The 27,650-nt window shown below is 36.8% G+C and overlaps 1 protein-coding gene across 4 annotated transcripts in view; it reads right to left on the bottom strand.

Annotated features, from left to right (window-relative positions):
* HDAC9 (histone deacetylase 9) overlaps positions 1–27,650 on the bottom strand; it is a 457,908-nt gene that overhangs the window by 403,506 nt on the left and 26,752 nt on the right. For all 4 annotated transcript variants that reach the window (XM_014894384.2, XM_088162701.1, XM_088162750.1 and 1 more), the window contains exon 2: positions 20,432–20,542. In XM_014894384.2, coding sequence (XP_014749870.2) covers positions 20,432–20,450 — 19 coding nt within the window. In that variant the 5' untranslated portion in view covers positions 20,451–20,542. The remainder of the gene's footprint in view (positions 1–20,431; positions 20,543–27,650) is intronic.

The following is a 27,650-nucleotide window of genomic DNA, read 5'->3' as shown; positions in this document are numbered from 1 at the left end:
CAAAAACTACAAAACCTCTTAGTTTAAGAACTAGGAAGTCAACAAAACCATGCAACAACTTCAACTGGTTGTTAGATGTAAGACCAATATCTTATCGTCATCAGAATTCTCTAGCAGCTGTCCAGGGAAAAGTAAAAACAGGACATATATGGCACTCCCCCAAATAGTCCTCAAGATTCCAAACCTTTTCCAAGGAACATTTTGAGGCAGATATGATTGTGGTATGCTAAGAAACCTTCAGGCATTTCTCCTTAGGTATTTGTTTACAATCCCCTTAGACTCAGATTTAAAAAAAAATAAAAAATGGTTCCTTTTTTGATTTTCAACCTCCTCCCTACCAGCTTCCCTTGACACCCTTAAGTAGCCAGGGGAAGCCCAAGCTGGAGCAGGCTCCTGGCAGGAGCTGTGGAGCCATGGAGAGAGGAGCCCAAGCTGGAACAGGTGTGCTGGCAGGAGCTGTGGCCCCATGGGGCTGGAGCAGCCTGTTCCTGAAGGACAGCCCCCAGGGCAAAGGTACCCACATGACAAAGAAAACTGGGAGTGAAAGGAGCCTGGAAGAGGGGAGGGATGACGGAAAGGTGTTTTAAAGGCTTGGTGTTTACTTTCTCATTATTCTATTCTGATGTGACTGGCAATAATTTAATTTCTCCAAGTGAGTCAGTTTTGACTGTGACAGTCATTGGTGAGTGATCTCTCCCTGCCTTTATCTCTGTGCACCAGCCTTTCACTGTATTTTCTCTCTCCTGACAAGCTGAGGAGAGGAGGGATAGAGCAGCTTTGGTGGGCACCTGGCATCCAGTAAGGATCTAAACACCACAACTTGCAAAGGACCTGGCTATGTTTATGGGTGCCAGTCAAAACCCTGACATCTGACCCCTGAAATGTTAATTTGGCCAAAACCAGACTATAAAATACTTCCAGAGCTCAGTAATTCCATGTACTTGAATTATGAAACAAACCCAAACAAAAGAAACGAAGAACCCAAGCAAACAAAAATCCAACAACAAAGAAAACCCACTAAATATTTGAATAATTATTTAATTCCCCTGTCTGGGACTCACTCTCCTGATTTACTAGAACTGATCCTCAGTGATTTTGTTGTCCAGCTCCGCTGGCTCTTTAAAATTCTGAAAATAGAGCAAAGCTCTCAGATTTTTATAAAACAGCACTTCAGGATCTTTGACTTTACATAAATTTTGGCCCACTATGAAAATGAACAATTCTGCAGATGAGAGCCTGATCCAGTTACCTGTCTAAAATATTCAATCCTGTTAAAATCTAATCTAAAATGTTCAACCCTGCACTTTTTCAATCCCTATGTTACACAATTGTGATTGCATCTCTTATGCTGTAAAAAAACCCGAACCACAAACCCAGCATACTTTATATTTCTTGCAAATATTTTTTTAAAAAAGCTTGTAATGTAAAACAAATGTTTCAGGAAATTAATATTACTTATTAAGGAAAGCATCTTTCTCACAGTCCTACATTCACATTAAAATAATCCAAGAATTTGTCAATCACAAATTATTCAGCAGATACCAGAAACATAGTTTGGCATGCAAAGAAGTATTAGGAGTTTGAATGACATATTTATTGATAAAATATGAATATATTCATTCTAAGTGTATATTTCTAAATCACAAACCAGATTTAGTTTTCCAGCTTGAGAACACCAACTTTTTGTAAATTCATATTCAGCCTACTGTTAGATTAAACTGATCAATACTGTTAACTCCTGCAAGTCTTGCATTTTTTGGTGAAGAAATCATCAACAGAAAAAAAAGTACATTCATGTGACAAAATTCAAACATTTGAGTTTGACTATAATTTAATAAGTAGTTTATCTCTTCAAGCATCCAGGAGACATGCTAAATGCATGTTTGAGAAGTATTTGCATTTCTTTTACCTTTAAATTGTTGGCAATTCCAGCAGATTAAAAAATAAGTATGCAGGAATTCAAAGATATGAAAACTCAAGCTATTTTTCAACAAAATTATTTTAATTTATTCAGGATAGAAATGCAAATAGATCTTTCGAACACATACTGAGCACAGAAAAATGCAATGAGACTCCAATATGATTATTGTAACATGAGGGAGAATGTAGAGAAGTATTAGTGTGGCAGCTTGGAAATGAGAATTTCTAAGGATACAGACCTCAGATAAGCACCAACAGGGGTCACAATGCCTTTCTGTCCAGGAGTAGCAATAATTTTCAAATATCAGAAAATAAAGCAAAATATTACAACTTTTTCATTAACAAGCCAAATATACAATAACATGTGTTAAAAAAAATAAAATTATAGAATATTTATGATGTAAGAATAATGAGAGGCACAGGTATGTCTTAGTGTTACTTGGGACTGGGAAGAACTTGCGTGTGCTACAATAGTGTGAGCTTTCATGCACCCTCCTTTTGCCCCTTTCTCTTTCCTTACAGAGATATTTTATGCAAAAAAAGAAAAAAGATCTGTCAGATGCATCAGACATTTTATTTCTGTCTGCCAGCAAAAGAGGCAACAATCCTTTATTCAAATACGTTAAGCTTTAGAGATATACAGAGAGTGGAAGAGCACCCAGAAGCAGACATAGAACTAAAAGCTACTGCTTTTAGTACACGTAGAATTAATATGTTCACACAGGCCATCACAGATAATTAAATTAGGTACAAATCAAATATAAAAAACCAAAATAAAATTGCTGAAAATTTAATTATTTAGCATATATGGAAAAGACCAGAAAAGGGATGACACTTTCCCCTTCCATGACAAACATATCTTGATTCTCAGAGGTAAGAGATGTAACTAAGAAAAAGCCCACACTTACTTTTTGTGGTGTTCCCATATTAAAAAAAATACTATTAAAGAAGTATAGAGAGGTCTGTTTGTTTGTTTTTTTCTTAAAGATGCATATTTGAGGAAAACTCTGATTACATCAATAATTTATTCCAATATTAATTAGTTTGGAGAGTAATTAATAGCTCTACATCCACCCTTAGCAATATGATAATAGTTTCATTTACTGAACTTCATAGATCTATTTAATCTTCTCCTAGTTTTTTTGTGATAAATGATATGGAAATCGCTCAGCAAATTCTGCCATAAGATCAACATCCTTTCAAACACAAGAAGGGAAATGTATCACTTTAAAGGTTGTAAGGAAAGTTAGAAAAAAGCAAACTATATACACTTCAAAAGATGCATTGCACAGGAATATATTACCAGATGGAATAAAAAGCTCAGCACTTTTCCAAGAATTAGCCTGGGACTCTCATATCATCTGTCTCCTGGTCACTAACTATTAATAGATATATTGGGTCCTCTATCTGGCAAATAACAACATATTTTAAATCAAAAAAATTATAGTTTTGCTTTCAATAACATAGTGAGTTGAAAACAATCAAAAAAATCCAAACAACCCAACCAGCAAAAAATCCATGTATAAAAGCAATTCTAGACATTTCATCTTAAATGAAGAAGAAACTCAAAGGAATATCAAATATTTGAAAACAATCTAGACTTACTTGTAAAAAGGCATGGCTAAACTAGTTTGACCCTATTATGGATACTCATTCAGGATTAAATTAACTCCATACAGTTTAGGTCACCTCCAAAAAAGAATTAATATAAATTAAATTAAGGAAGCTAATTTTAAAAGCATTCTGAACAAGGATTTAATGCAATTTGATGAATCTGCTTCAAATCTGGTTAGTGTATAATAATTTTTGCCTGTCCTTGTGTAAACCAACCCAAAGGCCCTGGAAATGCTATCATGCAGAAAATCCTGGGTAAGTTTAAGAGTGCACCCCATAATGTATGCAAGAGCCTCTATAATGAATTTAAGCCTTTATTACAGCTTTATTTTTTTCCTGCTTAATTTTTTTTCAATTTGCATTTAAATTATTAAATTTGGAATATTTTTCCTTTAGTGAATTAATTTCCCTGTTCTTGTAGCAGTGTTAAAAGGAGGACAAGGATCTATTTTTAAACTAATACTAAAAGTAATCACAGAGAAAGATTTCCAACTATGCCTAGAAACTATCATAATAAACCAGCATTTCCATGTTTAAGAAAGTTTATTTTTATATAGAAAATTCAGCATTTTCCAGAAAAACACAGGATTTTACTCTTGAAATCTAAAAAGAAAGGGTGCAGCATGTGAAACCTCTAGTCACTTGCTTTTTTTCACAAGTGTTCAACCCCTTTTCATAAGTGTTCAACTCTTATTTATATGTAGGCATAAAACAATCTTAAACATGGCAAATTAATATGTTCATTTAATTTCATGTACAAATTCAAGCAGATAGTAAGATATCCTAAAATTATCCATCTTTTACAGAGAGATATTGGCTTACAATATCTCTCAGGCCATGCACATCAGGAAGTGAAGGAGGAGCAGAAGGTTCTGATTGCAAGGAAGGGTAACACTACCTGCCAGTAGCCTGACTGCACCTGTGCACCAGGAATGATCTTTCCCTGCTTCCATCTCCTAACTGGGTGCATATTGGGCTGCTCCTGCAAATGCTTCTGAGGCTGTTCCAGATATCAAAATGTACCAGATTAGCAAAATCCTAGTGTTTAAACTCTCAGCAGCAATCTTCTGAAAGGGCAAGCAGTGACAGGATGAGGGTTGACAGCTTAAAACAAAAGAGAACAGGTTTCGATTAGGTAATAGAAATAAATTATTTACTGAGAGAGTGGTGAGGCACTGGAACAGGTTGCCCAGAGGGGCTCCCCTGGAAGTGTTCAAGGCCAGGTTGGATGGGGCTTTCTGGTCTAGTGGAAGGTGTCCTGCGCTAAAAACATTGGAATGAGAAATTATTCCTTGTGATGACATTTAAGTGAAATATTTAGATACTTCATGAGGCATTTGTAAAGGAAACTTGGTCAAAAACTTGACTGCCTGCTTTTCCTTCCCTTAAAAGTAACTGTCTCCCATTAAATACTGCAAATATCCTTACTGGTACAACATACATCTTTGCTTATACCCATTCAGATCTGCTGAACAGCAAAACCAACATAAAGCTAATTCCATGTCTAATCTTAACCTCCTCAATAGCTAAGAGCAAAAGGGAGGAAAACAGGAGATAAGCAATGCATTCTCTCTCCTACCAGATTCTTAACAAAGGAAACACTGAAGTCTTAGCCAAGGGGCTCGGGCAATCTTATTTCCCATTCCTCTCTTGCTCTCCTGTTTAGGAGTGGGTCATAATTATCCCAAGGCAAATAGAGTAGCAACCATTTTTAGGTCACTGACAAAATATTTAAGTGAGAAAGCCTGGAACAATCAGATCATCACAGAGTTTTTCCTACAGCTGGGATGATCTAAATCCAGGCACTCATCAATTTAAGACTGAATGTCATGTACACAGCTACTTAAATATTCATCTGCACAGCTTTATCACTTCTGCTGTCAAAAACTAGTAAATCCTTATAGTTTGATTTCAGCCTAAAACGTCTTAGAAACTGACTCTAAGTGTTACTATTTTAAGAAACACTTGTAAATAGAACCTGCAATCATGTTTAGGCAATGACAGATTTGCAAGTTCTTAAATCGCTAGTAGTTTCAGACAATAATCAAACAGACCAAACAAGAGCAATAAAAAAAAAGTCAGTAATTGCATTTTCAAAACACTTTTAAAAGTTAATTTCATACTGAAATGTCTCCAGAAAATGTAACCTAGAACTCTGCTTAGCATCAATTAATATAAAAAATTAAGGCCACAAAAAACTGATTAAACTACTTCTTGCAGCTAAAAAAAAAAATCTCATGACTCATGGGTGTGACAGGTGCAAAAGAATTAAAATCGAGGAGAGAATGCCACACTACCAATTTCAGACAGATTTGCATTGTAAATATATTTAAATATAAGCATTTTGGAAAATAAAACAAACACATTTTACCAACCCACCACTAAGCTAGCCCAGGCAGCCAGTGCTACCTTCAGAAACAGGTTGGAACTTTTGTGTGGTTTCTCACGGGAGGCTTAAATTTGTAAAATTATGTCAATTTGCATAGAAGACATTGAAGTTGAATAATTCTGGGAGATTGGATGAAGCAGAGAAAGAAAAATCTTTATTGAATAGAATGAAAACATTACAGAGAAAAAGGCATTTCATTCAGAAAATTCAATTATTCATATAATTACAGCTAATAGTGCTAAGAGGAAAAAAATCCAAAATAGAATATCAAAGGAACAACAAGATTGTAACTAAATCCAGTTATCACAGAAAATATAAAACACTGATGGGAGAAGGATGTGGAGAGATTTAATCACTCCCTATAACTACTTTATGCCAACTGCAAGTAATTTGTATCATCTGCCTGTAAAACAGGCACCTTAATAAATCCCATCTTTCAAAAGCCTTTACTTAAACCAAGGCTCATTATATGGATCTTCTGCACAACCATCTTCATCTGACATCCTTGCTTAAAAAGGATGCAAGCTGGTCACTTGCTTCTCAGGTTTGCACAGCTTGGTTTTCGTTACAATAATTCCTAATAGAGATTTCTTCCTCAAATGCATCCCACCTGCTTCCCCCAGCTATGTGAGACTGAATTTATGAGCAATTTATGAGCACTGGGCTACAATGGCCCGAGACTCTGCAGTTTCACACTATGCTCTCCCAGATCAGATCAGTAGACCTTGAGAACAGAGTCAGGATGATCCTGTAGCTTGAGGTATTTGCCTTTAAGCCTCCCAATCAACACATAATTCCCCCAACCCAAGTGGTTCCAGATCAACAAAGTCTACTTGAGCTTCAAGCTTTCCCAGTCCCTAGACTAGTCACTGAGATGCCTAAATGTAGTCTGAACACAGGACCCTAACAGCAGGCTGGTGAATTGTGGAAAGTGTCAAGCCTCAGAAGAGGTTTTGGTTTTAATGCCATCAGTTAAGCAAGTGTGCAAGAAACCCTTCCTGAAATCATACGGGCTGTTGTTTGATGTGCACTTGCCAGATATCATTCTGACACACTTCCTGTACTTAGTGTAATGTCTTACTCCTGCAAACTTACTTCACACAACTTTCACTGATCACTATTAATTTAATTTTTATCCTTCTTCCCTTGCTTTCAGTGGGACTGTTCCCAGAATGAGAGCTTTCCCGTACAAAGATGCACAGTCATAATCCTGCTGAATACAGCTGTGAGAAGTAATTGTGCATGCTTTTGAGTTTATTATTATGTAACCTTCCTTTGGCTTACCCACACAGAGAAATATTAAAATAAATTAACATTTTAGTAGGTCTGTAATTGGAAGTGTCTCGTCGAAACAAATATGTTTATCAAACAGTTTGACTGGGAAAATACATTACTGTAGCTGCAGTTACCCAAATTACATGCTGTCTAAAGCAAAAAGGGCAAAAGCCATCTGGCTCCATATAACTTACATTTTCTAGACAGCTTGCAGCTGGTTCTGATTAAGCAGCATCTCAGTACTCCCAGAGATCTATTTTTAACTCTGCAACTTTATTTTTAGTGCTCGCACATCCAAGGCACATGGTGTTTACATTAATAAATGAACAACCGCCTACAGTTAAGAAAAGCTTTGTGCAATTCTTGTGGCACAGTCACTGTGCAACTTAGATGGATGGTTAAATAAAACATCATGTGTTCTAACTAAAGAGACCTCGTGCACCTCCTGCCTCTTTAAAGGACTGCAGAAAGCACCTCTGGAGAGCTGGAACAGCAGAAAGAAGACAGTGATGGACAGCAGGATGATTTACTTCTCAAGTAACACTGGGTGGCATACCCAACCCCTCACCAGAAAAATCTCTTTTTTTTTTTTTTTTTAATGTGGAATAATTATCAATGTACAATTCAGAATGACTGAACTCTGCTGCTAAAGCCCTGAAATCATCAAAACGGTGGATACTGCAGGTCCAGGAAGCATTATCACATTTCTGATTTTTATAGCTAGATACACATGCACACAGAGTTTATACCTGATTTTTGACTGGAAAATATCAGATTATTCTTGTATCATTAAAACAACCTTCTAAATGTAGAATATGTTTTGTGACTTTTTTTTAAGGTCTCTTTTCATTCCATGCTCTAACTGAATTGCGATATCATAACTGGGGAGTGAAGGGAGGCTAAGACAAATAAACCAGTATAATGAAGTCAAATACAGCTAATCTAAAGGTAACTCACACTCAATTTTATCGTATTAATTCCATTTCACATGAACTTGCAACTTACAGTTTTGCATAGAGCACTATGTACATGTGACATCCTCCATCTCTGGTCCCTTGCTCTTCCCAACCAAAGCAGGCAGCTGCACCAGCCAGTGTGAGCTGTCAAAGGGACCTGCTGACACTCTGCAAGGGGGGATGCTCCCAGAACTTCGTTCTGGGCAGTTATACCAAAAGGACTATTAATCCCAAATGTAAAAGGTTTTTACTACTTCCAGAAACACTTCCCAATGGTAAGAAAATACAAAACACAGCAAAAGTAATCTAGAATTCCTTTTAGCATGCAATTACGGGAATTTGCTCTTCCAGTCCATATCCACTGTGCTACATCACTAATATAACCAACTTTGAAACTAGTGCCAGCTAAACACCTTAGAAACCTACCAGTGGGAATGTTTTCAGCACCATAAAGTACTGACTAGCTGTAAAATCTTAGTCAACTTTGAAACAAATATCCATTTCAGCATCTAGACATGCACAACACTACTGAAGCTAGTCCCAGTTCCCTTGTGACACTGAGGACCAGTGCCAAGAGGAAGGGAGGCTATTTCCCCAGGAAGTTCTTTCAAAAAATTTCTTTTCCTCACTAACACTTTAGACACACTTATTCTCATGTATTCTTAGGTTTCTGCATATGTCTTCTCCATATACCTTTTTTCTTACATTCTTGTTCTTTATCCTTTTAATCTAAGTCCAGCGTTTCCCCCTTCCATGGCTCTTAACATCTCCACTCTACCTCACTTTCCCTTCTCTATACTGCTTTCAAGCCCCTGTGTCACTGCCTTTCTTCCAAATTTTTTGCATATCAGTGCTGGGTTTGTTTCATTTTTCAGTTGCCTGACTGGGGAGTTTCTTACTATAAAGAACTATATTATTAAATTCCAATGTACTTTTGGGGTTTGCACCCCAAAGACAGCCAGTGCAGTTCAGTCTCCCTGCCAGAGAAATGAATGGTGCCTCCACAAGTCTACAGACACTCCTGATCAGCTATTTAAAATCAAAACAGTATTTGTCATCTAAAACAGATTTCTTGGAAGTTAATGGCTTAAGGAGTGCACAAAGAAACAAGCTGTCTTGCATGTTTTGTGAGGAAAGGCAGGTAGACCCCTCAAATGTATCCAATAATATGGTGCAAAAGGTATGTTCTAATATACCAGACTGAAAAGCTAAAACATTTATGAAGTCACAGAAATAACACATGTGAAAGGTGATGCAGTATTTCATGCAGAAGCACTGTATTTTGAGTTCCTCTCTCTTCTACTCTTTAAAAATAGCTGAACAGAAAAGACAAAGTACTGAGTGGCTATTTCAGGATTTTCCTGACTTAGCTTACACGTACTCATGAATTTGTCCGCAAAAAAATCGTCTAGGGCAACTGCTGAATGCTTCAATAGAGGAAAAAAGATATTCATCAGGATCTGAGGCAGCTTTTGAGTGATATGAAAGAGTGCTCTTTGCACCCACAGCAACTACTGAAAGCTGAGTTGGGGATATCTAAATGAGCTGTATTCCCTTTAAGTCACTAAAGATATACTTCAAGGCTAGAGAAACAGCTGCAAGCACCTTAGGGGGAGCTGTGAAAGATATCTGATGTCTGCTTTCTTCATGAAGCCTTAAGTTTGTGTATTGTGCAGTGGCCTTTATTGCAGGGTATTGCCTCAAAATAGTACTGTTTTGAAATACAGAGTAGGTGCTTTTTTAATACAAGTGATGCAAGTCATACAACACAGAGCATACACAACACCTCCTTGTCTCTATACCTACAGAAAATCTTTTTTGGCTCTACCATGCCCTAGATCAGTAATCCATCGTGAATTTCTCACTCAGGTCAGATAATTTTCCATTTCCCAACATAGGAAAAATCAAAAATACAGACATGAAACTTGTGTAAATCAATGACATGAACATTCAGTTTTGGAAAAATCTGTAAATTCTTTCAAAGCACATATGCAGCCTTAAAGAGCAGTAGAGAGAGGAAGCCATGTGCAAGGAGTTTTCATTACTCATATCACGGCGATGTCCTGCAGTCAAGCACTGAGGGTACAAACCCTTTCTAATCCATAATCCAGACAATTGAGAATGACTGTATCTGCAAATTGAGGGTTACAAAGTAATGAGACACTAATGAACAATAAGTATTCGCATAATTTTATTTTTATGGTTTTTACAGAACAGAAACTTTCCTATCACTTCCAAGTGGCACCTTAAGAATCTAACAGAAAAAATATGGAGAGATGTTAAATTGTTATCTATGAAAAAAGGTTAAAGTAACAGATTTTTACAATTTAGTTAAGAGAAGACTGGAAAGAACAACCAATGAATGATATCCTAGGAGAAGAACATTGAACAAGTTAGAGGATAAAATAGCATGGCAGAGGCCACCAGTCCTCATGTCCTCATGTCCTCAGGTCAGCTGTTAACTACAATTGATAACAAAGGGAGCTTTGGGCAGGGATTCAGGGGTCCTAAAATAGCTCAGCTTTGCTTTAGCAGAAACTGCCAAAATGTTAAACCAAAAATTTTGAACTCAAAATATCTTATGTTCAACTAATGGGAGTTTTGTCAAACCATCTCAGGCTGCCTTTCTTTCTGTCAGAATTTCCAGCCAGAGGTCAGTACCTGAAGGAGACTCCCCTCTGGAACAGGCATTGAGGTTGACAGCATCAACACCCTGCATCACAACCCTTAGAAATACAGTCATCACAAAAATTAGGTATTACTTCAGGACCCCTGACAGCTGTCCAGCTTTGTCATTATTAAAAGAACAAAAAAAATTTCAAGGTATTACAGGACATCAAAATCCTCCCCTGCAGAGAATAACAGTTCAAAACAACATCTTGTGTGTTAATCTGTTTCAGGCCTCATTAAACTTTCAAAAGAAATTCTCAGAGTTTGCAAATCTTGCATATTTAAACTGCAATGCTGAACAGAAATAGATTTAACTAGTGGAAATATAAATATATAATATATATTAAGTATTTTTTTAAATCACACAGAAACACATCATCAAGGGAGACTGTGGAACTTATTGTGGTGTTAGATTTTAAAACTGAAAATCATCTTGTCTTCTTAGAGACGATAATTTACGGGAAAAAAAGCCCTGAGGCAGGTTCAAACCACGAGTTTTATTAGTTCAGAAGGACTTGGATCCACCCACAATGTGCACATCATCATCTGAAGTCAAGAACGACACACACCCCTCCCCAATTTAAATCATACCTTGAGCTCCCTTTAGACATTCATTTGCTAAATGCTAACTTTTAGATTAAAATATTCCATACACTCTGACATTTTAGATTTTGTAATGAAGTTTTGAAATTGCTACCAGCTTCAAAATTAAGGTGCAACAAAATAGTCTTGCTTTTTGTGAGTTACCGAATCTGCAAATTACCTGTTGTAAGTGTTATAATTATCACTGCAGAAACACTTATGCTGCAGAAACACATCTGCCAGAGACAAAATTAGGAGGTGGTGTGTGGGTGTGAAAACATTAAAAGTTGGCAAACACACCTTTTTTAGGGTATTCAATATAACCAATATTCATACAGCTAACCTAATAAATGAAGAAACAAAAACTTTTTTATTCGTGGAGTTTAATCTAACTTCCTGTATAATGCAACATTTCAGAAATATAGCTTTAAAAAAATGTAGATGTTATAAATACATATAGGTAAATATTACATCTGTGATCTTTTAAAAAAGCACATTTCACATATTCCTAACTGTTTTGTGTTGCATATGTCTTAACGGATATGAAACAATGTCTGGCAGCCAGAGGCTGAACTATCACTTTAGAAGTGGTATGCTGTGACGGTTTATGTGACTTTGTTGGTCATTTCATCCAGCTATAAAAATATTCATTGAACCTCCAAAATCTGCACGGATAGAACAGGTAATTCTTAAAATCCATAAACAAGAAATTACCAGTAAAGTGAAGAAGTGTGAAGAAGTCCTTAATACTTCTCTCCAGCTTTACCTATGGTTAAGCAGTGCCACAGTTATGGAGGCTGACCATGCTTCTCTTGCTCAAGGATGACTCACAATCCTTTCTTCCCAATGTAGGACATGAGTTACATGAGTACTTTTTCTCTTCCCTCTTCCTTCCTAAATTTTGCCAAGACTATTGTGAGTCTATGTAGTAAACCGCACTGAGGAACCAATCCAGGCTAAAAACAGCCCTTACTTTTGGGAATGGCTGAGCCTGGGTTGGTTCCTGAATCCATTTCATCCTGTGGCCACACAAATAAGTATAGCTGGCACAACTGAGCAGTGAGAGTGAGAGCAAGAGGCAGGCAGTCACTAGAGTTGCTTATTCTGGCACCGACACTGAAAAAGACTTCTCAAAATGTAACCTCCCCCTGATGGCTCTTTGAACCATGCAGATCCACTGGCTCTCCTGTCCTGGAGGTGACACTGTCCTGTCTTCTCCCCTCACAAAGACAAACACACAGCAATGAGTCTTGACACCACATCACTTAGTAATTGAAGTGAAAGAGTTGTCAGATGAGCCAGGAGGTAAAGTCTGTTTGCAGCAAAGCAGGAAGCATGAACATCTTCCACACTACTTGCATTTTCAGATATAAAGAACCTTGCTAATAATGACATTGTAAAAATATTTTTGTTGCTATTGTTTATCTGGATACTGCAGCAGCAATTGTCCACATGGAAATGTGAGAACTGACAGAGACAAAACTTAGGAAAAGCAACTGACCTGCCAAATAGAGTACAGCAATAAACCACCTGGAGAGGCAAAACGTTTTATTTATAGCCTTCGAGCTATATTAACCAGGACTTCTTGAGAACACAACACCCTGAACTTTCCCTCCAGTGCCACCCTTCTTAAAAAACGTGTTAGACAGTACATTAAAGCACGTATCATCTGAAGAAGAACAAACAGATTATTTGGCATGACAAGACTAAGAGTGGAATTCAGATGCTAGGGAGAGGGAGAGAATTAAAAAAAAATAAAATATGTCCAAAACAATTTAGAATGAACAACAAAAGTGGATGCATTTATCTAGGACTGGTCTCATGCACTAAAGAATTAGGATTTCTTATACTTGGCACCGTCCAAGCAATATTTTCTATATATGACAGTCCAGGAGGCTCCCACTGTGTAAGCTTGCAGCAAGCACAATGACTTCGGGATTACAGACAGTAAAGTAATAAAAGCAGAGTTGGTTAAATATTTCCTGTGAGATGGGAATCCAAACTTCTGAGCTTGGAGGCTTTCCAAACCCACTTAGAGTGATGGCAGAATTCTATTCAGCAAAAACACATGAAAATTTTGTCATACACTTAGTGACAATCAAAGCAACTTCTAGGTGGCTGTTGGGATTCATAATTCGTAATGATGAACCACATGAGGAATCAGCCTCTCCACTATTTTCCAAGCATATTTCAATGGTTAATTATCAACACTGTTATAACACACCATATTTTCACTCTCCAGAGAGAATGCAATCTTCTGATTTGTTTTTCTGTCACTCAAAATGTAAACATTTACCTATTTAAACTTCACTAGACTCCAATGAAAGAATAACTGTGCCACCTTGGTTTAATGAACTACTAATCAGCAAAAAGAACAGTGGACCACTATGTTTTGTCACTGGACAATAAATTTGATGGCTTTTTCTAGAAGTGTATGTTCTAAGTGAGCACTGAGGATAAATTACATACTTAAAGTGAGAAAAAGTTTTCACTTCTAATTCAAAAAAAGTCACTCTGAAGAATCTTTACAAACTTTATAAACATTTCAAGATTTATTTACAGAAAATTAATTTATCTTTTAAAGTGCTAATGGTCAAAAAGTCAGACCTGTGCTTTGGCTTCACAGATCAACAAAATAGTTATTTTGAAAGTCAAATTCCCAGACAAAAACCATTCAGCAGCCAACATTAACAAGTGACTCCTGAAAGAAAACAGCAATATAGTTCTAATTGTGAAACACAGTATCTGTTTGAAGAGACAGGAATCTTTTATGTATGTATATGTTAAAGTTTGTATGTATAGATCATCCTAAAGTACCACAAAGTTATACCAAAAGCAGTCTTGACAAAAAAAAAGGTTTTTTCTGTTAACCTGAACCTGCTGAAAGTAGCAACTGATCCCACAACCCACAGTCTAGTTGTCATTATTTATTCATTTAAAATCCAAGGAATTAGCATACAAAACAATAGAACTTCATGAACATGTGCAAGTATGAAAGCACAAATAAGAGTAGAACCATAACACTTTAATACTTTAATTATCAATTTTCATTGTAAATGGTGCAAATTACTTCTAAGAGGAAGAAAAAAAAAACATAGTAAGTAGCTCAATGTATTTCCAGACTTTAATTATAGCAAGTGAACAAGATGATGCTTTCTTATCTAACTTTCTTCATTATTTGGTAGTCTTGTATATTAAATCCCCAGTGGCAGAACACATTTTGAATCTAAATTTTTCATTCAAGTTGTGATTTTACCTAGAAATACCTAGCTAAAGATGTCAGGCTTAAATTATTACGAGAAAAATACAGAGTCTCTAAACAGCAACACCTTTTACATTTCATAAGGGCAAACTTAAGATTTATGTCAGACTGAAGCTATTTTGAAGTTCTGTAAGGAGATTCGAGAGGTCAAAATCTGAGCTGCACATCTCAGTCATGCTTTGCATTAAAAGTTAAAAAGAGCAGAAGGTGCTGTGAGGCAAGAATCCTTCTTTTACACACATTATATTAAGGCTGAGCTTGAAGGTTTTTTTCCTTTCAGTAATCTTAAAGAGCTGCAGTACTCTGTCATACATAGATAGATATAGATAACATACCTATTAATCCTGAATCATATTGGGCCATATTCAGTGAATTCTCCATATATATCTAATCCAGCCTGTGAGGCAGTTCTATTTTATCTAAGAAAAATTCATCACAAAGCCATCACGAGGAACAAATGTATTTGATTCCTTCAGACTACAGTCAGAAATCTGAAAAAGATCCATGGACTTAACTTCAATGGAACTTAAACACCTGCCAAAACAGACCTATGTGTGAAGAAGAGGTTTTAGCCTTCTGGTATTTAATTTACTTCTTTGTTTTGGACTTAAAGTTCTATTACATATTTCTACCAAAAAGCTGACAAAATACATTTTAAAGTAAGATACATGATTATTCATCAATATATTCATCTGTTCATAGCATCTACTACTGGTGAAGAGAAGGCTACCGTACTGCAACATAAACTTTCAATGCATTTTAATTTTAAACAGTAGTTGCATTTTGGAACTTTTTCTATATTTAGTCTTTACTAATATGAGGAAAACTATTTATAAAAATGCAGAGAAAAGCAGAACAAGAAAACAGGGGGAGTCAGCTTTGCAGTGAAGAAAAACAAGTTATTTCTCATGAGGAACAAACAAATGCCTATCAAAGAAATTCAGAATCAAGATGACAGGAAAGTAATCCAAAAGTAGGAGCTGGCAGAATTTAGCATACGGCTCCTTTCTCTCCCATTCAGTTGATTAAGAAATATCACTTTCTGTTGATTATAGCAGCTCTTAGATGACACTAAAGGCATGAAAAAATAACTAACGTTGCTGAAGAGCAGAAAGAAGTTTGGACAGAGGTTTCCAAAATATTATATATCACACTTGGATTTCAGTTCAGTAATTACAGATAGATAAAAGAGCTGATTTCACCTAGCTGCATGTAAGTAAACCTGACACGTTTTGAACTTGTTATCTTCAGCAGCAGGCATGTTGAAATGCTCTGAAAACCAGGGAGAGTAAAAAGCTCTCTGCCCAGCTTTCCACAACAGCATTTCACCTGTCTGCAATAGTAAAAGCAAGAAACTGGATAAGTTGTATGTGTGGTTTTCCCTCGGGAAATTGTGATACCAAACACTGCTATTTTAGCAATAGTTGCAGCATCTAGAAAACTTCCATAAAGGTCAAGAGTTTCAGGTATTCTCCCTTCTTCATCATTTCTTAGTGCCATGTATTAATATTACCTGTCTCTCTTCCCCAGCAGAAAATGATTCCACGACCAACTTTAGTGGTTTGGGTGTTTTGGCTTTTTAATAAAATATTTTCATTTAACTATTCTGATATTGCTTTTCATTTAAAGCAAAAGGTAGAGCATAAAACTGAAAGGTCTGGGTGACAGCAGAAGCAAAGGGGAGAAGAAATGAGATCTCTCTGGACTCATTCCCCTTCTCAGGTTAGAAAAAGAAAATCTGTGATCTATATCTTCACAGAAATATTTATAATACACCATTCCCCATAGATGCTGTTTTTCTTAAAAAAAAAAAAAAAAAAACTGGGTAAAAAATACTGTATTAAACCAACACATGCTTTAAATGAAGCAATCCCTCTCCTGTTCAGATGACTAGCATCCTTTCCAAGAGCTGGAATCCTTGGAAATGGAGCTGGTAGATATACACAGATACAACCTCCAGCTACACCACCTTGTTAATTGAGGATATGTTTCAAAATACTAGACAGAGAAAGATAACACCAAAATACACCTGTGAGCATATTAATTCAACATTGGAAAGTATTAGTATTTAAAAAAAGGAAAAGCCTCTCTCAAAACTTGATGTTACTTTCTATAAGAGTGAGTGCTGAGCCAGTTTAGTCCAGGGACAAGAAGACTGGAAGGGGATTTCATTAAAGCATGAAAACGTCTTTAAGGCAAGTGCCAAGAGATTGGAGCCAGGTTCTTTCGTGGTGCCCAGCTACAGGATGGGGAGCAATGGCCATAAACTGTAGCACAAGAAGTTTCACCCTCAACATTTGCATTGAGGGCGGTAGAACACTGGACCAGGCTGCACAGGGAGGTCATGGAATCTCCCTCTCTGGAGACATTCCAAACCACCTGGACACGTTCCTGTGTCACCTGCTCTGGGTGACCCTGCCTTGGCAGAGGGATTTGAATGGTTATCTCTAGAGGTGCCTTACCACCCCTAATAATTGTAAAATAATAAATATTTTCTTTCACTGACCAATGCTTTTTATGCACAGTAATCAGCTCAGAACATGCAATGGCTACAGAATGTAAACATTTCCTTAATGATCTTACAATTCATAACAAGCAAAGCAAACATCAGCACCTTTCCCTGTTGAGATTCAGCATTCACCTAATAGCTTTACAGATTAGCAAGAGCCTGGTCCCTGAAGGTTCAAAGAGCTGGGATCAATTTAATAGGCTACAGAGCTGTTGCAAGTAGATGTTGCTATGCTGCAGGCCCCACATTCATTGCATCATACAATATAAGGAAATACTCTCGTGCATTGGGTCTACAAACAAACTCTATCCAAAGAGGTTCGTCAGATAATGGTTGAATAAAACATGCATAATTTTTTGCTTGTTCCACATAAGGTCTTTCAACGGGCTTTCAGAAAATTTAGGTTTGAAGGGAAAGCAATTCTAAAAAGATAATTTTTTTGACTTACCACATCCCATCACAAAACCACAGAAATTTAGCGTAGTGCACAATCCTTTCACAGCATTTTAGAATTTTTCATTGACAGAACAAGTCAGCCATGAAGTAGGCTGGCCTATACCATTCAAGTACTGCTTTACCAGTTTGCCACTTACTTTTTCTTTTTTTTTTTTCTTTTTTTTTTTTTTTTTAATGTATTTATCTTCTATGTAAACAGCATGTATGAAGGTACGTACACAAGCTATATATATGTGACCTGAATATATTGCAAAAAAAAGCACATTCACCATGTTGTTGTAATCTACAACTATGACCCAAAATATCAACATTTACCATATATTATAAAGATTTTCAGAGGTCCTATGTATAAGACACACAGATTGGTATTCAAATGAGGTAGTGTTACACCATAGGAAAAAAATATTATAAATACTGTCTGTACACTGTATGTGCTTAAAGTGTGCCACTTAAAAATTATTTCAAACTGACCTAACCACTGGATGTAACAGAGTATAGCAACCTATTCCCTGAAGAAATTCAATACTATCAGGAATAATAAAGAAAAAGCACAAAACCCCCAACTCTAACACTACTGAACACTCAGGCTTTTGCCTTTAAATTACAAGCCATAAATACAAGAACTGCCTACCACAGGCTTGCCATCACAGGAAGAAGCTGCTCTTATCATTGGCAATTAATTAATTTTTATTTTGGAATACTGGGAGCTCTTGCAACTACTGTAGCATCTTACAAGTGAAACAATCACAACCTGATACATATTTTAGACCTAAGTTGGAGGCTGAATCATTAGAATCACAGAGTCATAAAATAGTTTCAGTCAGAAGAGACCTTTAAAGTTGGATGGAACTGCCCTTCCATCTCTTTGTCTCATAAGGTTAACCTTCATAAAAAACAAACAATATAGCAATAACAATTGCAATGGGACAAAGACATTGGCCATGTATGAAAAAATATGCAAACTTAAAGAGGACTGGAAAAGGGGAACTCCGTTACTATGGATGCAATAAGAAAATTCAACAATGTTTATCTTGCAAAAAATTCCAATCAAATGTTAACTGCTCAGAGAAATGGCAGCTTCTCCTACCATTCTATTACAGGGACTGAATTGGAACCAGAAATTTCAGTGACTTCCAAAAGGTGACAAAGCATTGCACAAAACACATCTCAGCCTCACTCAGTTAGGGGACAGAAGAGATGCCACATGGAGACACTCATCCTCCTCCAGTTCATGGCATTAACTTTAAGCAGGATGCAAGACTAAAGTCCAAATAAATCCTGCCTCACTGCTGTTTCATTGAGGAAAAGAAAAATGAGGATCCCGAGGCTGACACTGCCCTTGAATACTGCATTTCTGTACATGCCACAGAGGCGAATTGAAATGGTTGGTGAAGCAACTCAGTTTTCAGAGGCAACCTCTGGGTTGGGGGACACTAAGGAGTAGATTTGGACATATTTAACCTAACTCGTATCAAAAGTGATGCTCCTGAAGTATCTAAATACCTTTACAAGTAATCTGATTATACTGAATGTTTCTCTTTTCTTGTATTAGAAACAGACAATAAATATGGATTCACATTGCTATCTTCTTTCTTCATATCAATAAGAATAGTGGAAAATTAACATTTTGTGAGAGACAATTTAATTTTTGGCTCTTTCAACAGACTGCAACTAACACAAAAGAAGGAACTTTAGAAGGATACCAAATCAGCTGGAGTATCTTGGCATTTGAACTGTGTGCTTGGGAAAAGTACAAGACTATTTCCTATTAAGCACCACTCTGATACAGATAAAGATCTGCCTTTCTGCTGAATGCCCTGTTGTGCCCTGTATGGATAATTCACTGCATGCTCCAAATTGCACTGTAAGAAAAAGAAGCCAAGTCTGAAACCCAGCTATGCTTGACTCCATTTGATGTAAAAGCTATTGCCAGTTTTTAATACTACAATCAACAATTTTCAAAAAATGCTCACTGAATTAAATTCCTAGGGCTTGTACAGATAAATACAGCTCACAAAGTATTACAGTGTTTTCCCTGATGCTTTTATAGGCTGTTTGCACAAAACCAAAGCAGTCATAAAATAAGCCACCTGTAAAGGGTTATTTTACCAACAGTACTAGGAATAGATACTTCAAGTGTGGGTGAACAAAGTGTGAACCATATGGGACGTTGCAGAGATTTGAATTGGGGACTCTCACTCCTCAAAAGAACTGAAGTCAAGGCATGTTCCATATGCAGCATTCTGTTTTCCTGGAAGTTTAAACAGCTACTGATAGTTTGCTTTCTATCAAGTGAACCTGCAGTTCAGTGACTCATTTTGCAGGCATTGGATAAAGCAGGTTCAGAGACCATTGTTAATTATACATATTTAAAGGAGGAAGCTCTGCAAAGAATGCCTATTATGGGCAAAGATGACTTTGGAGCTAAACAAATACCATTTGAAATCTTTCTTTAAAAGAAGCATCTGTGCAAAGGCAGAAAAAAAATAATGTCTAATTACACATATATAAAATGTTACAAAATGCCTATTCATGTCAGATCATGACTAATCAGTTTCTTAAGAAAAAAACAAAAAAATATTTCAAATGCACTGTAGGATTATACCAGCTTTAAAATTCAGCTGTGATAAGGCATCCCCAAAATTGCCTTTTCTGCCTATACAGCCATTGTCCTGTTTTATAAGAAGTGTTGCATATCAGTCATTTGCTAAATTCATTTCATCAACACAAAGGATTATATAATTCCTAAGAAAGCACAGTTTTCTGCAGGAGTGAGGTAGAAATATAAACAAACTGACCTGGTGTTGTGGAGCTCATTGCTCTTAATGGAATGGTATCTTGTTAAAGTGTAAAGCAAACTGTGGAAGAAGTTGTTCAGATTTTGAGATTCTTCTGGAAGTGGGGTGAATCTGAGGAAAACAAAGAAGAAAAAAAAACCACCTTTGACTATTTGTTGACAACATAATATTTTTAAGAGAATATAATTTTGTCAAACACACTTAAAGAGAAGAATATTTCAAATCTCTCACCCCAAATCTCTCACTCTCACTTTTTTGCTGCAAATTCAAGAGCTGATGGCCACTGAAAACAAGACTAAATCCCAGAAATCCTAAAGCTTCAGAGCAGCTCAGCTAGAATTTTGCATTACAGCCCATCTACAGTCACATAAGAACGCCAGAAAATAAAGGATGAGCTGTGTCCTTTCTCTCTCCTCTGTGATTAAGGTATTATATGAAATAGAAGATATGAGGTACAAATATCTGGATTACATCCTTACATCTAAGGTGTGGCCAATTCTCAGTTTTACTGCAGTCAGCATTGAAACATGAATGTGCAGAAACTGATCTGCATTCAAAAGTCTCTGGAATAACTACTACTTCCTAAAGCTCCAATTTTGGACAGCTCATGAATAGAACTTGTTGAAATAATTAGCATAGCTGAAGGGATCTCCCATGACAAGCTAATGACATCTCTGACACCACCAAGAGAGCTGCTAATGGCGTGGGCTGCTCGAGAGTAGGGCAAGGAAGGTTCTGCAATTTGGCTGAAATCCTTTCACAGTCCTGTGGCATTCTCAGTTAGTACAGAAGAAGAGGCAAAATTTTCCTCTAATACTCCCATCTGCTGAAAGTTTAAAGTTATAGAGAAGAAGCTTTCAGGGAACTAAAATATATTTTCATTCAAGCATGATATAAACAGCATAATGAGAGAGAAGGTTGTAGTGCATTAAGACTGTGACTATCCTATTCAGCCACTGCTCCTGAAGTATCTAAGTAGTCAAAGATATTCTTAGTGTTGAATATTTTAGCAGCTTTTGTCACTTTTTTTAAACTACCAACTGCACATTTAGTTTCAAGCTGAGCTCAGCCAAATTCAAGATAGTAAATTACATTTTAACCAAGTATAATCATTTAAGTTTAGCATGATTATCATTCAAGAAAGGAAAATCACACATTTATATAAGTAACTTCTGCTTTCATGCCCCCTAAAGCAAGCTGGACATACACTGCTCAAATAGGCATGATATTTGGACACAGCCAGCACTCCAGCAGACAGCACCTGTAAAACCAAAATTCATGATGCTTCATGAAAATCCTAATTACTTTCCCTTGCTTGCCTCATGCATCAAAATTCATCAAATATCAGATGGAACCGCTATAAAACTGAACAGATCTTCTGTTAAGCTCTATCCAAAACATACATTTGGGCAGATCCTTACTTTGGCTGCAGCAATCATAAAACTCCAAGATTTATCAATAAAAGTAAAACCAGTACAGAATTCAGGAGTTCTAAGATTCTACTTATTTTCACTGAGCTCATTATTATCTTAGTAGCTATACAGATCATGAAAAAATATTTTCCAGTGAATTCAACATCCATTCGTTCAGTATCCAGCCTCAGCTGGGACAATGTGGTTTCTCTCAGAAACTAGAAAAAGGATATTAATGCATAACTGTGGACTTTACTTGAGTGAATTTTCAGCATACATTTAAAGTAAACATAGTATTTTTGAGCAATAGGAAAATTCTGGGCATTAAGATTTGACAATTTTCTAACATTTGGAATTCACTTATAATCCCCATAACTGAAACTATAGTTTTGTGTAAGTTTGCTTCGTGTAGACCTCCCATGTAAGCAAACATTTGAAGCTCATATGAGAGCAGAGAACATGTGGTCAGTTCCAACTGCACTCTCAAATGGGTAAGCTTTCTCCTCACAAAAACTTTACTTTTTTCTCCCAATAAAAATAATTTCTAATAATTGGGATAGTTGTGTGTGTGAGAAAGAGAGATCAGTAGATAACAACTGGCATGCTCCTGTCAGTGCAAATATTCCATTTGTATGACATTCCATACTCAAAACAGTGGTCCCACCAGCCCTGTACTGAGTTGTGGATATCAGCTGTGCTGAAACTGTAGAAACAAGCTGCTTCATAGTTTTCCCAAGGAACATTTACCCTTGGAGAAGAATCAGATTAGGGAAGATTTAAACAAGCTGGCCATACATAAGTTCATGTGACCTGATGGGATGGATGCTCCCATGAGGGACCTGGACACCACTGCAAAGCCACTCCCAGAACAGCTTTGAAAGGTCATGATTATTGGGGAGGTTCAAATAGACTGTAAGAAAGCACATATCTCTCCTGTCTTCAGGAAGGACAAAGAATACAGGGAACTAAAGGCCAGTCCACTTCAACTCAATGTTTTGGAAGGTGATGGGCCAAATAATCCTGGAAACAATTTCCAAGTCTGTGAAGGACAAGAAGGTGGTGGGAAATAGGCAGCTTTTTTATGAAGGAAAATCATGACTGGCCCACATGATAGTTTTCTACAATTAAATAGTTAGAAAATAGATGGGGGGAGAGCTGAGAATGTTGTTTATCTTGAATAAAGAAAAGCTTTCAGCACTATTCCCCAGAACATCCTCACAAATTGTGAAACACACGAAAGTGGACAACAAGGTGGCTGAAAACAGTCTGTGCTGCCAGGCTCTAAGGGTTGTGATGTGCAGACCAAAGTCCCTTCAGTGGAGCCCCCAGGGGTCCATACTGGTGCCAGTACTGCTTTTCATTAAGGACCTGGCTCATGGCACAGAGCATAACCTCAGCAATTCTATAGAGGATTCAAAACTGGAAGGAGTGGTTGACAGAGCAGATGGTTCTGCTGTCATTCAGAGGGACTTCAATGGGCTAGAGAAACTGGATCTACTGAATGTGTGTGCCAAGGCTGAGGTGGGTGGCAGGGAGAAAAGTGAGAAACAGAAAAAGGCCCAAGATCAGAGGAAAAGGAGGTGCCCTATTGCAGAGTAGCTAGGTAAAAAGCAGTAAAAACAGAACAAAACTGTTCTCAGTGATCCCCAGAGACAGAAGAGGAGGCGATGTGCACAAACTGAAATATGAGCAATTCCATTTAAACGTTAGAAGGTACTTTAAGTCCCCTATTATTGAGGCTAAACAAGTAAGAAACAGACTGCCCAGCAAGTTTTTGGAGTTTCCATCCTTGGAGATTGTACACAGTCTTGGGCAACTTGCTGTAGCTGACCTAGCCTAGAAGAGGGGTGTGGACTAGGTACCTCCACAGGTCTGGAGATACTCTGTGATTAAATGATTTTTCCTTTTCAAGATCACCAAAGACAGCATCAGCACTGAATATTCATTGCAGTTAAACCTAGTGAGAATAATTCCAGTATAAGAAAGTGTTCTGCTGGGATTCCCATAAAAAGATTTGTTAAGGAATTTTGTAAATTCAACTGTACTGGTAGTCTTATATTTAATGAAGTGGCAGTTGGCATCCTTCCTGAAACTCTATTTCCATATATTTCATGTAAATGCAAAGCTTTCACTAAGCTGAATGTTGTTGTTCAGGTTCAGTTTTAACAACTCCTCGTAAATATGATACAAGGCTCACATTGTGAAAGTTCCTATTTAGAACATTAAAAATTCCACATCACCATATACAGAATTATGTTCACCACACAGACACTCATTCAAATACACTTCTACTGATAAGCTCACATGCTTAATTTCTTTTCTTTTTCTGAAGGAATGTCATAGTGCAAATTAGACACTATGAACTGCAGTGCCACATATTTTTTACTGTTAGCACTGAAAATTAAAAAAAGCACAGCACAGGCCATCGTGCATTGCAATTTCATGAGGGGGGCTTTGCTCATTGGCAGATGAATTTGTGCTCCATCTCCACCCACATAAAACAGCACACAATTCCTGCAGGTACTAAGGTACAGCAAGGGGCTCCAGGATTTAGGATAGACTAAGTGCTCTTCCTAAGGCACTACACTAACATTTCAGCACTAATGTGCTAAGGGTTTGGGGGTTTTTTTCACACATTTTAACTGAATGATAATTCATCCTCTACTCATTATCAAGCTGGCATCTTAGTGTACAGCACAATATACAGCAAATTAATTTCTACCTTCATGTATATCACTGGAGGTGATGCTACACATTACCAACTGGCATTTGCTCATCCAGGAACCATAAACCTTCCCCTTTTTCTTCAAAGGAAATTCAACAGTTCATATATTTCAATGACTGATGCACCTTTGAAATTGCTACAAAAGAAGAGTGCAAGATGAAATGTAGGTTTTCATGCCCACCAGCCACCATAAACCTTATGTTTCTCATGACTACATTGTAGGTACAGTATTTTCTAACACAAATAAGCATTTCAAGTTAACACCATCCCTTTAAACTGCCATCTCTCGCTGTGTTGTCCCAAAACTGTATTCACTGACTATATTTTTTCTATCTTGTGTCTGTACTTCAAAATTCTTCTGGGAATTGAGTTTCTGAGATAAGAGGCAGTGAATACAAATCAACAGAATTCAGATGAAAAATATATTTCTGCTTCTATTTTCCCCATGCCCAAGATGAATTTTTCATGAGAACTTTTGAAACTAATTCACAGTTTTCCAAACTACATCCTGGAGGTATCTTCCAGATCTTTCTCTTCCAGGAGGATTTTTTACCTAAAATAACTCTATTTGCAAAGGAGTCTAGGAAATCATTATGAAAAATTTTGTGGATAAAAATATAGAATTATATGCTTCATTAAATTCTGAACATGACAGGTCAGCACTCTTAATAATATATCTGTTGTTTCTCCACTGCATAGATTGCTTTAAAATAGCTTTCAGTTACTTAGAAACAAAATTGTTGTTTGGAATTGAGGTTAAAATGCTGGAGGTCATTAAGTGTCACAAGTGCTCAAGTGTCACAAGAAGGAAATATTCACTTCTCACATTTAACAGCTTGTGTGTTAAAAAAATCAAACATGTAAAAAAGCTGTAAGAATTAGTACAAATTCTGCTGTCCAATGAATAGTTCAGCAAAAAGCTCAGTTAAAAGAAATGAAAGCTTAAAAACAAGAAACAAAAAACCCAAAAGAACAATAGTTATTCTTTCTAGAATGTGAAAAGCATGATGCTTAAAAAAAAATCCATTTTTCTAAATGATTTTCCAAAAGAAAATTGTTGAATAGGTATTCATACAGTATCTAATGAAAATCAGATTAAAAAGAGATCAAGCTATAGACCTTAGAAACATTAATAATAAATGCAAGACAACATAATGACTGTAAGACAAATCACAATGACTTTTACTGAAGTGATTTGCACCCATGTAAGCCAAACCAAGAGTGCCAAATCGAACCCTTCTAAGCTTGTATCAAACTTCTAAATTTGATTAGGAAGTAAGACTGCATATGGAAAAGGTGGTAAGGTGTTAAGGAATGGTGTGAATTCCAAGACAAAGTACTTAGAGGCATCAGTTCAAAAAGCAAATGGCTTGCTTTTATAATTTTATCATTGGTTTTAAAACGTAGAAGAAGTGAAAGCTAAACCAAAGACAAGACATTAGCAGCACATGCAATTATGCAGTGACCTTTATATGCAAATACAGTGCAGATTTTCTTGCAGTAAAAAGACCAAAGTCTAGTCCAATAGACATTGGGGTGTATAACTGCTTTCAGTGGGAATGTAGTGGTTCCACAACAAAGCCTTCAAAATCCAGAGCTCGGTGCAAGATTAAGTACTTTAGCATAAGGTATTCAGGCATCTTATTCTTAATTAGGCATCTACTCAAAGACTTTTTGAAGTCTGTAACAATTTTGCAGTACATGCCTTTGAAGGTTTTGTATTAAAGAACCACTCCAGCAGCAAGTACTGTCATACTCTTTATATTTCCCCAACAAAGTAATTTTTGATGCAGTGCCCATCAAAAAAGTACATTTTACAGAATCTGTAAAGAATCCTCAGCTATACTTCTAACATGCAACTATTTATTTTGACCAGTAAGTTAAATCCCCATGTTTTAGCAATTACTAATATGCCATATTAAGCAGTGTTAGACCTCATACATGCTGTAAGCACAGCTCACACAGTTGGGAAAGGCTCAGACTTCTGTCCAGTAAAACAAATCATCCTTCCTGAAACCCTTTAAAGCAAGCAATAAAGCCATAGATCTATTTCAACAACCTCTCTTAAATTCACTGCCTACTACAGAGATGAAGCAAAAAAGTTTCTCTAGAAACCAAGATGAGATATCTTCCACCAAAAAAGAATCCAAGGCATCAATCAACAGGATTAAATAATGTGCTGCTATGCTGCTGGCTGGACTTCTGCTATGCCAATTACAACAAATCAGTACAAGCTTCTGTTCTGTTTCCCAGTGAAATGAGTTAGAAGTATAATATAGTATTAAAAAAATAAAAAGCCAAACAACCTTTTTTTCTTTCAGCCTCACCAGAATTTGGAACCTGTTCCAAACCAAACCTGAACCACACAGCTGCAGAAATACGTCTGCTGCAGCTTAAGTTGTCCTGGCTTCCTCTTTCATGCCAGCCCCCTGTCTGAATTAAAAAGAGTGCACATCCAGATGTGCCCTCACAAAGCAGAGCTGATGTAGAAGATATGTAGTTCACAGTACTTCAGCTTTGCTTTATGTTTGCCTTTTCACCAGATGAAAACTCACTTTCTCCCAACTGCTCTCTTTTCTTTTTTTCTTAAACTAAATTGTATTTCAGCTGTTATTGACCTTGTTGCACAGTGTGGTAACTGACTTATAGCTACCCATAAAGAACTAGAGATGGCAACACAATTTTCCCTTATTCCTTTGTTTTACTCCATTTTTTTCACATGAAGGGCAGTATAACAACTGGCTTTTTAGGTTTTGAATTTAATCTGAGATGCACAACACCTGAATATTTACCACAGCAGGACTTTGTAACTAGAACGTATCAGAACATCAAAGCTTCCTTCATACAAAAAACCACTTTTTCATTTCTGCAACATCATACTAATTTAGAATAACAGAACACCTCTCATGAAACAACAAGAATTATCAGCCTCCCTATGGAAGTTTTTTCGTTTTAGACAGACTCAACAAGAAGAGACTATTTATCTAGAAGGGAAAGCCTCCAAAGGCGGTTGCAGATACTTGGCCTGTGATCTGAATGGCTCTCTGAAGGAATCTGTTTTGCTCTCCTTTGCAGCTCTTAA

The sequence above is a fragment of the Sturnus vulgaris genome, chromosome 1 (assembly GCF_052056855.1).
Source record: "Sturnus vulgaris isolate bStuVul1 chromosome 1, bStuVul1.hap1, whole genome shotgun sequence".
NCBI lineage: Eukaryota > Metazoa > Chordata > Aves > Passeriformes > Sturnidae > Sturnus > Sturnus vulgaris.
This window is presented reverse-complemented; position numbering and strand designations above follow the sequence as displayed.